This window comes from Varanus komodoensis, unplaced genomic scaffold, assembly GCF_004798865.1.
Source record: "Varanus komodoensis strain SLA01 unplaced genomic scaffold, ASM479886v1 scaffold1, whole genome shotgun sequence".
Taxonomy (NCBI): domain Eukaryota; kingdom Metazoa; phylum Chordata; class Lepidosauria; order Squamata; family Varanidae; genus Varanus; species Varanus komodoensis.
Genome location: NW_025335268.1, coordinates 41,767,890 through 41,781,751, shown reverse-complemented (window position 1 = coordinate 41,781,751; position 13,862 = coordinate 41,767,890). Strand labels below are relative to the sequence as shown.

At 37.3% G+C, this 13,862-nt stretch overlaps 1 protein-coding gene across 1 annotated transcript in view; it reads left to right on the top strand.

Annotated features, from left to right (window-relative positions):
* The window catches only part of UTRN (utrophin), a 365,154-nt gene that overhangs the window by 50,519 nt on the left and 300,773 nt on the right, over positions 1–13,862 (top strand). The window contains exons 4-9 of the mRNA XM_044451088.1: positions 6,307–6,399; positions 7,896–7,973; positions 9,300–9,392; positions 10,879–11,051; positions 12,725–12,840; positions 13,256–13,410. Of these exons, the coding sequence (XP_044307023.1) occupies positions 6,307–6,399; positions 7,896–7,973; positions 9,300–9,392; positions 10,879–11,051; positions 12,725–12,840; positions 13,256–13,410 (708 nt within the window). The remainder of the gene's footprint in view (positions 1–6,306; positions 6,400–7,895; positions 7,974–9,299; positions 9,393–10,878; positions 11,052–12,724; positions 12,841–13,255; positions 13,411–13,862) is intronic.

Below are 13,862 nucleotides of genomic sequence, written 5' to 3'. Positions count from 1 at the left end.
CATGTTCCAGGGCTTGGAGTTTGGTAAGTAGGTTTCATTTAAACAAAATGATTTGTTCAGGAAAACATGTCTATAACACTGCATTAAAAGGAACTTAAACTGGCATTATATCTAGATGGTTGCTTAATGTGGTAGGTGATGGGAAGGCATTAGAACTAGCATTAAATAAATGCTGTGAATGGTTATTACAGCCTATGGAATCTTAGAGATTAAAGTTTTCTTTATCCAGCATACGAAGATGTCACTGTTCAGCCTTTGTCTAATTTCTAGAGAAAAATCCCTTTGAAGTAGTTGGGTCATAGCTGTGTGAAGAAAATTGTCTCCTCCCTGAAGTTCCAGCACAAAGTATAATTTTGAAATAGGCTAACCATGTGGATATTTCTTTGAATGTGAAACTCCGTTTCAAGATCTTGTTAAAATAATCTGATGCAGCCTTATTTTTTACTTGGGTGTTCTGAATGGAAAGTTGGATGGAGTTCAAAGAAGACAAAAAGGAGAAACAGCATGGTTTCACCAATATACAATCAGAAACAAAAGCAGTGGGCTAACCTGGTTTAGGTGAAAACCTGACTCATTTTCAGTTTCAACATATATAAAAATACAAAGACATTTGTTCAGATGCAACAATAGTAAACTAGGAATAATCCTCCACCACCACCACCACCACCACCAAGAAACAGCAAGAATTGCTGGGAAAGAGGAACTACAAGATTGTGAGGGGATTTTTAAGGAGGAAGAATTGGCATTTTCCTTGGGATTCCTGTATTTGGGAACTGACTACCCATTCTTTAAATACTTTTCAGAATCCATAGATATAATTTGTGTGGTATTGACAGCTTACTTTTGTATTATTTCCAGTTTTCTGATTAAAGACATGGTGTGGGAGGGGAGAGTCAGTTTTAGTCTCAAAGGGCCTATGTTTCACTGAGAACATTAGAAGAATCCTTCTGAATCAGATCAAAGGTTGATCAAATACATCATCTTATTCCCACAGCAGTCAGCCAAATATATGTAGAAGGACCTCAAGCATAGTATGAAGGCAACATCCATCCTTGCTGTTATTCCCCTCCCCACTCCAATGATCCATTTTCTCATTACAGTTAGTAGTTGGATTCCATCTTCCATGCAGTTGTCTGATCATTTCGAAAGGAGTGGCCATCATCATCTTTTGTAAGAGAGAATGCCACAAGCTGATTATGAGTTCTTCCAGTCTTCTTTTCTCTTGGAAGAACTCAAGTTCCAGCATTATGAAAAAGGAAGCAAAAATTGTCCCCACAACCAAAATTATGTTTAAACAGCATCAACTGCAGTTACTTTTTTACAGGTTACAGAAAGCTTAGCCATATCAGCACATGGTCTTCTGCAGCATTCTTTGTCGGGGCATCTTCACATATCCCTAACAAAAACAACTTCACCTCAGGATCCCAGATTTCTCATCATCCAGCTTTTCCCTCTGGTCCTCATCAGACAGATACTCTTTTGAGGAGGAAGTGAGGGTGAAAACTGTAGAAGTGAGTGACAGCCTGTTTAATGGTGTGGCAGAGTTGCTGCCTGTACCCTGTGCCACAACAGCTCAAGACTGGACCCCCACCACTAATGTTTTTCTCTGACTCTTTACTGGAGCAATTCTGCAGCAACAGTCTATTTAGCAGTAATCCCCTTGTGCTTGTCTGCATGAGCCTACAATTAGTGTTCTGCTTTCTTTTCTGTAGGCATAAGCCCAAATGCTCTGGTGGTGTTGGTAGGTGGTAGGGTAGTATGAGGGCTTGAAACCTACCAGAAGCAATCTGCTGGGTATCCTGTGTTGCAAGAACTGCACTGGCCTGCTATTAGCTACTGAGCCATGCTCAAGCTAATGTTGTTGTTGTTCAAAACTCTGCACAACTTTGGACTGGGATACCTTTCCCTTTTATATGCTAAGTGACCTTCAACATTGTCAGAGAAGGGCTTGTTGGCTGTTGCAAAATTAAAGGAATGCTGCTATTTCCTTGGCAGCAGACCTACCTGATAGGATCCGCCCTTTGGAGAATCCTCCTCTGTACATCTTGGGAGACAGAATATGTTTCAGTTACTTCCTGAAAGTGCATTTACTTTCTCAGACTTTTTTGGCTTATCATTAAATCAGTCCCATGCCTCCATTTGTACTGTCAAAAGCTCTAACTGAAATATCTTTTAATATTTTATTTTAACAAGGTGTTCATGTTTGTATGTGGGATTTTATGTTAAGAGATATACGAATATCAATAATAATGATTATGATGGTTATGCTGGCTAGAACTGATAGGCAATGCAGGCCAAAACATCTGGAGGGACACATATTGTCCATCTTCCTTGCTGCACATGTAAATCATAACTTGAAATATAATGATGCACTTGTGGAGTGGGACTTCTCGTCCACCTAGCAGTCACCACCACCTAAATTTGCTTTGGAGCATCCTCCAAGATTCTGACCAGGTACACATGGTCATGGAGGAAAAATAAGCAACAGTAACTTCTTTTCATATCTTGCATGTGCCAGTTGTGAGCTGCTTTGTAGATTGCCTGGTGTAGGTTGTCATAATGTCTGAACTCAGTGAAGGTGGGGTAGCTGAGGTGGTTTATAAACCACTGCAAAATCCTTGGCTGGTTCTATGATTTCAGGGTCCTTCGTAAACCATGGATCAGGTTTTGTTGGTGCATGGGGTACGGGATAGAGGGAGCATTAAACTTTCCCATTCTACTGCTGTAAGCAGTTCCATTGGTGGGAGGAGTTAATTGGGTATCACCTTCCTTTGCCCTTGAAGCTGCAGTCTCACACCTTGGTTGGCTAATCTTGGTTAGTCTTTAACAATGATTTAGATATCCATATATAATTTATGCATAGACATTATGTGTAAAGTCTGATAGTATAAAGTGACAGTAACTTTCCAGAATTCAAATTTGTCACCAACCAACCAACTATATTAATATATTATTTCAAAAAAGCATACATTAGCCACTAATGACTCAGCACTGAGCTTTTTCTTCTAATTAAAAAAAGAATCTTCTTGTTGAAAATATAGAAGTTTGGGGTACACCAGGGTACAGACAATTTATATCAGATTAGACTACCTGGTAACATAATCCTGGAAATCTTTTTGTTTTTCAGTTCAAGTTGTAGTAATTCTCAAAGGCTGTTTACAAATACAGCCCTTGTTTCCTTAAGTATTAAATATGTATCTTGGGGGTTACACTTCTCTTTGTTGGTGTATTTGAAGAAAATATAGTCGCTGTTTATTTTGAAAAGAAATTTGTTGTATATATTGTTTTACGTGTGATTTCCACCCTATAGTGGTAGGAAAAAAATGGGTAAATAGTAAAGTGCATATAATTTATTTTAGACATAGGCAATTCATCATAGCAAATATCTATAAAAGAATAATATATACTTTCTTGCATCCTTGGTTGACTGAAATACAAATAGAAAAACAGAAAATAAACATTTTGAAAACAGGATGGTGCTCTAAATTTAGATGTTGGCAATATACGGTCAGTTTTTTAAAACTAAAACTGTTCTTACCCTGCATGGTGACCTTTCTGCTTTCTGAATGGTTTCCCACATCAGATTCCCACGTCTTGGGCACATGATATGGAAAATCTTGACACAAATATCCAAGTACATAATACGTATTATTCAAGATGGACTAGAAATTAGTTATGTTTATATAGTAAAACTGTTTAGCTATGTTTCTTGAGCATGCTGGGAATTGTAGGACTTATTTCTGACTAAACATGCAAAGGATTGCACCCAAGGTCATGTACAAGCTTGTTTTGTCCTGCTTGCTTCTGTAGATGAGATGACCAGGAGGATTAAATAACAAGATGCTGAATATGAGTTGTAGTATGGAATTGACTGCATCACAGAGCTAAAGTAACTCCATGCTTCCCATCTCTTTTCATATGCCTTATTAAACTGAGCTTTATGACAAAGGAGATGCAACTGATCTCTGTTGTCTTCCATTTGTACTTCCCCTGCCAACTTAGACAACAGGACTCCCCTATCCTGGCTCCTGTGTGTGGGTTATTTCTATTTTGTAAAAACAGCCCTGTTAAATAACAGTTTTTCATTCCTACTCATAATACCACCAATTATCCTCACATTTCCTTCTAAATATTTGCACCTCTGCTTACAGTGTCATTGTTACATATGCTTTGAGATGTATTTACCCTAAGAGCATATGCCCATAAGAAAATCCATGCTGGAGCACACCAGTGGTCCATCCACTCCAGCACTCCTTTTGCAAAGGGCCAGCACAGGCTGGATGGCTACAAGAGTTCCACCTATCAGTGCTCCTCAGCAACTGGTATATGTAGGCAGACCACCACTGATAAAGGAGGCAGCACATAGTCAGCAAGACTTACAGTTATCAATAGCCTTGTCCTCTATGAATGTATCCAGTCCCCTTTCACAGCTGTAAATGTTGGCCATCACTACAGCAGGACCCCTGTATCTAGTGGCTCAGTCATTGCATTTTCAGTTAACCACGGTTGACCTCAGCCTGAAAGAGAAGTCATAAAGTGCTTCATGCAAGCAAAAATTCTTGATTTAATAGGGAAAGAAAAATATTGCATGCTGAGGTGAGAATGAACAGAATTGTGAAAAAAGAAATGTGTATAGTATGTATATTGCAGTGTTTACTATTATCTGTGGTTTCAGACTTCCGCTGGGGGCTTGGAACTAATCCATGCAGATATAGGGGTCCTGCTGTACTTCACGTGGCAGTGAATTCCATAGTTCAGCTACGCGCGGTTTCATTTCTCCCATTTGTTCTATGGTTAGTGCTAAACAGGAAAAATGGAAGTTGCACAAAAGAAATGCAGAGCCAAGTTCTCCTGGTTCATTCATAATTTTCCAAACCATTGTCCAAACTGAGTCATATTAATTACTAGATTATTATTTCTTGTCACTGATGCTTTTCATTGATAAAATCTTATTAAATATGCAGTTATAACTGAAACCGCATCACTCTGCAGGTAATTCTGTTATATTTTTGCATTTAACTTTGAAGACATGAGTTTATAGCCTGACTATTCTCAATTTCAGCTGTTGAGGCACTCTGTGGGATTGATGTTTTGTGACTTTTAAGGCATTAAACAGTTCCTGAATTCTTGCAAATGAGAGGCATTAAGGGGTGAGGGAGATGAGAAAGGGAGATGCTGGCTGAAAATTGGAGGCAGATCTGAGTTGTATGTAAGCCAGAGAGAGTGGTAGAGCTCTCTGTTTTAACAGTTTTCTCCTAAGAAAATTCCTTGCTGTGTAGTGCCGAACACTGCTGAATTATGATCTTACTTTTGTTGTCTGGGAAGATGATCGATCTGCGAAAGAGAACCAAGTCCCTCTACAGATCTTGATGATACAACCTGCATTTTTTCCTCTTCCTTCCTTCCTACCACATTTATTAAAAGCCTACATATAAGTCAGTTGCAAAGATGGATGCTTGCACCTCTCTATTCTGTCCTGTCTCTGGTGGCAACTGTTCTATTAGATATACCTGCTCAAAAATATCCTGTGATAAGAACAAGTACCAGAATGTATTATAGATAGCAGTTCTGGTTAGACAACATCGTAACAGAAAATGGCAATCAGATAGCTGCTTTCTATTGATTTCTGAAAGTCTGTGCAGTGGTGCCACCCTGGTATACCTGAGTACAGGCTGTCTCTGAGTTATGAACATCCAAGTTGTGAACAGCCCACACTTACAAATGAACTGCAATAAAGCATATTAATTTAAAAACAATTACTGCAGAAAATCATCGACCAAAGGGGAGAGAGGGACCTCCAAAGCAAGCCTTCCTGCCCCACCCATCTAGAGAAGGAAATCTCTCCAGCATTTCCTTGCTGCAAGGAAATGGCACTGGTGAGTTTGGGTGGGTGGGTGGCTGGGCGGGCTTAGAAATATTTACAGTTTTTCCACTTTCACAGAAGTCCTGAGCCACTAACACCTGAAAATGTGGAGGGCCAACTATATGTGATCGATCTGACTTACATACAAATTTAACTTAAAGAGTAATTTCCATTTTCTCAGGAGCAAAATTCATTTGTAACCTGGGGACTGCCTGTACATAAAGCTTGCGCAGGCAAGTATGGAATGTTAGACCATATGCAGAGAATTATACAACCTGAGGAGAAATCTGTCTGCTAATCCTGGTTTACATTTGTAGCATTCTTCCTTCCCTTTCCTTCCCTTTCCTTGCGTAGAACAATATAGATGACTTCCTGGAAAATTAATAAAATATCTATTTTCTCTTTATGTGTTTTGACATGATTCTAAAACCCTTATTTTATAGTGTGGAAAACTGCCAATAAAGGATATGTTCCTAGATCTTCGAGATGGGAGGAAATTATTGGATCTCTTGGAAGGTCTGACAGGGACTCCACTGGTAAGAAAAACATTAACTGTTTCTGTGTAGGAAGGATAATCTAAAAGATGGTATGCATAATAACTATGCTTCTCTTTGCTTATTTAGAAAATTAGACAGGTGCCTGCAGTTGTTGAAAGAACACATTCAAAGTGTATTTGGATTTTTATTTCCCTCATCTAAGGTTGAATTTGCATGTCATCTTTGGCATCTTTTCTATTCTCTGAAACCTTAGAAATTCTAGATTACTTTTTAAAATAGTAAATTTTTAGGCTTTTCAGTTATAGCAAAAAGTTGACGTGGGTAATGGTGTTACTTGCTGATCAGGTCAGCCATGCTGAACGAGTTATTTACTTTTCATTTGATGGATTCTTATGGAAGCTTTTCGGCAGAAGAAAATGTATTGCAGAATGATCCCCCTGATTGATATTGGATTTTGGGGGGGTCGGATCGGATTTTTAGGCAATAGCACATTAACTTTAATGAGACTAGTCAAAACCTTGAAAATCCAAAGCACTAAACATATACCATCTTGATAATGAGCAATAAGGTATAAAGCTCAATAATGTTGGATAGAACAATAATTGGCACATTAGATGTGATGGTTTTGATGAGGAGAACCGAAGTAGGCATGTTGTCTAAGGCTAATGCCCATTCTGAATTACTTCTGTGTATGCAACAAAATGCAAAATTAAATCTCTTCTGAGTTTCTCAGGGGTTGATTGCATTCTACGTGCCCAACGTTGATAGTCCTTTTTTTTTTTTTTTTAAGAACAACTTCACCACTCTCTGCAAACAAATCAAAGTATCATAGGCTGTGGAAAACATTCAACTGCAGTGTCTACACTTGGGTATTGCATTCTGACCAGTGACTTTAATTGGGAGAAAAGGTCCATACTTGGATGTAATAGGAAACTATTGTTCGTTAATATAAGAATGCTCTGTTCCAAAACTTGGGCTTATGCACTCCGTCTTCATCTTCTCCCTTTTTGAATATGAAGGGAGAAAATGTGAAGCTTCTGTATCTTCTGCATGGGGGAAATAGAGGATTATTCAAAGTATGGTTAATTAACAACCAAGGTTATCAACCTCCTTACTTTGGTACCTTACTTTCTTGTATTCAGACAAAGCATCACATGGTGTTTCTACTATAAATAGTGAACAACAGTATAACATTTTCTTGCATTGTGTCTGAAGGAGGGGGAAGATTGGGGGGACTGAATGAGCCTGTAATTTGTTAGATTGCATTTCCATTGTTACATTTGAATGTGATCAGAGTTTATCTGATTTAGTTGCCTAAAACGGATGAACTTAAAACAGCTAGTTTAAGTTCCCATAGTAATATAGCACTGCATTAAATTATATGGCCTATATAAAATAAGTGCATATGCATTTAGCTAGATTTAGAAAATGTAATCAGAAATAATGTAGATTTGTTTTACTTTGCTGTTCCTAAAATTGTTAATTGTAAAACTAGTGATTTCGTTTATAATGCCTGAACATTGTTGTTTTTAAAGCTGAAAGAACGTGGATCCACAAGAGTACACGCCTTGAATAATGTCAACAAAGTACTTCAAGTTTTACATCAGAACAATGTAAGTTTCTAAAATGCTTTGCTTTAGTGTTTGGTGCCCTTGAAGCTAGAGAACAAAAAGTATCTATGAGGTCAAATTTCTTTTCTGCCAGTTCGATTGAGGTCCAAGAATTCTTGGTGTGTGCTGGCCTTGTGGGGTAGAAGAGTATTTAATAAAAATCAACACAACTATATCTTACATAGTTGTGGATGACAATGGATTATATTTAGTTTATAATTAGAAGATACTTTTATCTTAGAAAATATAAAGATATTTTTCTTGTTGCTGAATTTCTGAAGGCATGATTAAGAGGGATAGAATACAAACCCAATTATACTTTCTTTTCTATATATATTTGTAAGCAATTACTCATATCTCTTTTAAATTGAATCAGAATTATAAAGATTCAGCTGATGATCTGTTTTCTGCTAAAAGGTGGTTATATGATTAAGAAAGTTGCCAATTTTTGTGGTGTTCCAGTGCCATATGTCACACTGTTACATGACACATGATCCTACCTTTCTTTTATCAATGGAGAAGTGCATGTTCACTCTCCCTAAGTTTGAGAAAGACTGGAAGAACAATCCAAATGAAAACAAGATGAGGTTCTGGGTATGTGTTTGGCTTGTGTGACAAAACTGGTACAGAATGAGGGCATTACTTCCTCTCTAATCTTGAATGGGTTAATATGTGAATCCTGTTTACAACTCCCATTCACCTCTGACTGGCTAGGCTTTTTATTGAGAAATCATAAGTCACTTCCAGTAGGGCAAGTGCTGAAATCCACCAAGATAAGAAGCCTAGAGTAATTCATTATCAGCCTTGAGATCACCCTGGCTGGTTCAGGGAAAAAGACTACAGGACTATTTATTTATTTAATTTGTACAGAATTTACCTGTTAGCATCATGTTCTTTGCATTGCCATTACAATAAAATGTCAATAATAACATGAAATAAAATAATAGTTAAAATATACAATAACAAAACAATCTAAACACACAGTATATATATAATCAGACAAAAAAGTAAATTAATAAAATTAATAAACTAAAACCAGTGCTGTCAATAGTCATGTCATAGGTGTGTCAACAAAGAAAAGTGATTGGGGTAGACAGTACACCCAACAGAATGTGATGTTTGTGTTCTGGCTGTAAAGTTTATTGGAAGCATTTCCTGCTAGTCACTGCAAATTAAACCACCCCCGAAACAATGTGACCACAGTTCTGTATCCCTGGAGGTGCGGACACATCGTGGAGCTAGACTTTCCTTGTTAAATTATACAGTTTATACTATTTCCTTGTGAATGTTTAATGGCTCTGATTGTGAAAGGGTTGGAATATTTTTCAGGTGGAGCTAGTGAACATAGGAGGAACTGACATAGTTGATGGAAATCACAAACTGACCCTTGGATTGCTATGGAGCATAATTCTGCACTGGCAGGTGAGCAGACTTGGTGATTTTCTTCAGTATTGTCTTGCGAATTGTTCATTTGCAACAGAATATATTTGCATCTTTTCTCTTACTGCAAACAAAAGAGCTGCACCTATTCCAATGTTAGCTGACTAACCAGTCCTGAAACTCTGAACTTTGGCAATGGCCTTAAAGAGACTCTTGAGTCCTATTCAGATGCAGTGGGAAACTCTGGCTTCCTGTTGGAGGACAAGCAGATGTGAGCTGCAAACTTGCATGCCTCAATACCCCAGTTCCTATTAAAATGTGAAAAACAGTCCCCCCCCCACAAATTGTGGTTAATTGCAAACTACTATAATATCATGGGTTGTGAGCAGCTTCCTATATTCAGACAAAAAGGGAAAATACAGTTAGTTCAAATGGACAAATGGAATAGAATGGCCTTTGTTTCCTTCTCTGTGATGTGGAGCTAGAGGGGGTGGATCTGAATGTGAGCCTGAGGATCCTTTATTCTTGGAATAGTAAACCATGTTTAAGTGTTACTTCTGAACTGGGTCTTTGTATTTAGGTATGTAGAAAGAATAACTGCTCCCCACTTAAATTTTTGTTTTGCATCATTTGTGTATTTCTAATCTGCCTTTATTCCATCAGAGCCCCCCCCCCCCCAATTTAAGTTTATGTGTAACAAGTAGATCAGACATACTTCTGGTTACTTCTGTCTCATGCTTTATTCTTTAATTATGCTTACAGATATGCTTTGTTTGATTTCTAGGTATTGTATATTAATATTGCATATTAATATTTATACTGCTGCTGCTGCAGGTGATGTCCTATAATTAATGGGCAGCATGGTGGAAAAGTTTAGTTTGTTGCAGTAATAATATTACTAATCTATTTTGCGAAATATTAGAACTATTCCCCTTCACACAGACTCAGAAGCACACACAGGGGAAGACATGGGCTATTGTTGGAGTCCTCACATAATCAAGAGGCTATTGAAGTACGGCTAGAGATAGGACTGTTTATCTGGTGCTGGAGTCATTATATGCTATAATTCAAATACAGAGTTTGGGGCTTTCTCTCTTTGATTTTTACTCACAGGTAAGTGTGCGGGGCCCCAGTATGAATCAGGTCATAAGGAAATACAAGCTTACTTGAAGATAAAACACAGAGAAGTTGAGAATGCATGATATGTATTTCATGTACCATACAAGGTAATTGTACAGGTGAATGCTGTGCATATTGTAAGACAATTAATGTACAGGCTTGCCAAGATAAGGGCAGGGAATAGAAAAATGTCAAGCCCAGAAAACTTACAGCAAAGTTTGAAAATGAGACAACAGAGGGTGAGTGTGGCTGTATTCAGCAATGTGTCCTTATTTGCTGTGGTGTGGCGTGAATCAGTTTCACTTTCACTAATGCTAGATCTGGATAACACTTTTTTCAGAGGCTGGGTATATTTATCAGGCAATTGTTTCGTGTATGTGCTTCAAAGCTGTTGTGTACTTTCTTTCAGGTTAAAGATGTCATGAAAGATATAATGTCGGAACTGCAGCAAACAAACAGTGAAAAAATCCTGTTGAGCTGGGTGCGCCAGTGTACTAGGCCTTATACTGAGGTTAACGTTTTGAATTTTACCACAAGCTGGACTGATGGCCTTGCCTTCAGTGCTGTGATCCACAGGCACAAGTAGGTGGCTACTTGCCAAACTCTGCAGAGTTAGAGAAATGAGCGTCTGTGGGATCTTGATTCTGAAGAGAATATGCATCTTTCATTTTAAATTATGCCTTTTCTTTTTAAAAACACTGAATGGTGATAATAGAAGGAAAGCTGCTAATGCAACATTTTCTTACAGAGAACAAAGCCTAGCCTTAGTTGTCAATAAATGAAATAAAATACTTGGAATTGTTTTAAAGTTCACTTGACATGTCTTAGTTGGAAAGAAAGCTGAGTGTTTTTTCAGTGCAGAGATTACTACTTTGAGTGATAAGCAACTTCTAAAGCTAATAATGGGTTCTTTGTTTTTGTTCTTTAAAACCACACATTGAAAAAGTTATAGAATATTTAGAGTTTTAACTAAAATTAAGATCAGCACTAATACTACTGTGTTTTTATTACTTCCTCTACAAACTCACTCTCTCTAAAACACAATGGAGAAAAGGCATTCATTTTCCAATGAAAGCTTAACAATGCATGATTGTACTTAATGAAGCTATGGAAATGCTGAAACGTAAATGTGTTTTCTGTTGGTAGGAATTTATGGCTTCCACTGTAGTTAAATATAATTATGACTAAGTAGCATTGAACTCTATGAAAGCATGTTAATCACAACTAACAAGAACTATAAGAAGCAGCAAGAACTAACAGGGATATAACAACTGGGAGAATAATCGAGAAGTAGAAGTAACTATACGAGTAATGGTCAGAGCGATACTCGAAAGCGGCACGAGGCACAGCGAATGGCGGTCGCAAAGACTGAACAAAATGGCAGACGCTCTGCTCTTTATAGGCTATGGGGGAGGGGGAGCGGAGCTTTCCCACCAAAAACCGTTAGCTTGTAATCTTCCGGCCAAAGGCACTGCACAGGCACAGCACCCCATATGTGTGATGCACAGAGGCCACGACGAAGAACTAATTTTACTTCTTTCATTTGAATGATACTTAGTCACAAGTCATTTTAGCAGCTTTGAGGGCCACAGCATTAAATACTTTTGGAAACAACATTTTGTTCTGAGGATCCCTGTATAGTCCCATTGCCTCTGATAAACTGGACATCTCTTAATCCAATGTATTTTATATTCCTGAAAAATTGAGCAGGATCAAATATACTGAGGTGGCTTTATTCAGTTGGATGAAATCTTATTAAAATATTTGACCTAAATTCTAGAGACGATATCTCTATAGTTTTCATAGGGTGATTCAATACTGATCTGAGATTGTGAATTGAATTTCATCTGAAATTGTGAACCTCTTCCATATTTTCCTACTTAAATGGTTTTTTTTTTTTTTTTTTTTTTTGAAAGGAAGAATTTTGAAGAAGTGATGGGAAAATGCGAAGGGGTTACAAGTAGAAAATCCCATTATCTGGACCCTCTAAGATTCCGTGTAGGATTATGCAAGAGATTGCATAATCCCTCTAAGATTACGCAAAAACCTTGCATAAAAATGCCATCACTTTCTGTGGAGAAGGAAATAATCAGCATGTGCATGATTTTTTTTCTCTCCTCATATATGACTCAGGAAGGAACCATGTAACTGTCACGTTTGATATTAATATGTATTAATGCTTCATTCATTAAGTGAATTAATATATAGTTCTTAATTTTAGTTCTCCCTTATTTTGTTTTCTGTTTTCTTTTTAGACCTGAGCTCTTTGGCTGGAATAAAGTAACCAAAATGACTCCAGTTGAAAGATTAGAACATGCCTTCAACATAGCCAAAAATTACCTGGGGATAGAAAAATTATTAGATCCTGAAGGTACAATAAAATTATATAGCTGAGTAAACTGTGTAGATATACCCACATGTTTGTTTTGTTTTGAATTTAAGCTTCGTAGAATATAAACTGTGACAATTATTGCTCCAGATATTTTAATATTTTTAGATTGTTTGTATACCCTGCCATTACTCTTGTTGTGCATTTTTAAAGTTAATTTCACTCAGCTTTCTGGTGTCTTTTATAAAGTAAAATCTAATGACAGTCAAGTAATGGCATTTAGTATAGTCACTAGTATACAGTATTTGTTATGCTAAAATGTTACAGGAAAGAAAAACAAATGCCCAGTTGAGGATGCTGAACTGAATGCCAGGTTGGGGCACCCTTAGGACTCTGGGTATGATTTTCTGTTTAAAATCTTCAGTAATATTATACAAGCATCTTATGTATGTTTCAGATGTTGCTGTACAACTTCCAGATAAGAAATCAATTATCATGTACTTGACATCCTTATTTGAAGTCCTTCCTCAAAAAGTTACTATGGAAGATATTAAAGAAGTGGAGACCCTTCCAAGGAAGTACAAAAAGGAATGTGAAGAAGGAGATGTGCAGGTAGCATGTCCTAATGATTGCTTATGTTTCTCCTACATGGTGTTTTTAATGTTCTGTCCCAGAGAGTTCCTGTGTATCTTCATCCTTTAAATGGTCAAGTAGCAAGATACTGAAATGAATCAATGAGTTCAGTCCTCTTTGCTTCAATGAGTGCGCAGATAGTAGGCTTCCTACCATTATTTCTGCTCCAATTTTATCTGGTTGTCTTTGCTTTTCACTTTACTGTTACTTTATTAGATCTCTGTTGATCCTTTCCCTCTTTTAGTGCAGCTGCTGGGTCTTTTTGATAGATTTCTCTCTTCTTTCAGCCTATCTAATGCCCTATTTTTCTCTTCCTTAATATATATTTACAGCTGTTCTCTTCTGGTTCTTTTCTTTTTTCCTGTAAGCCTGACATTTGCTATCCTGATCTTAAAGAATTCTATCCATTACTCACCTTTTATTCCTTTCTA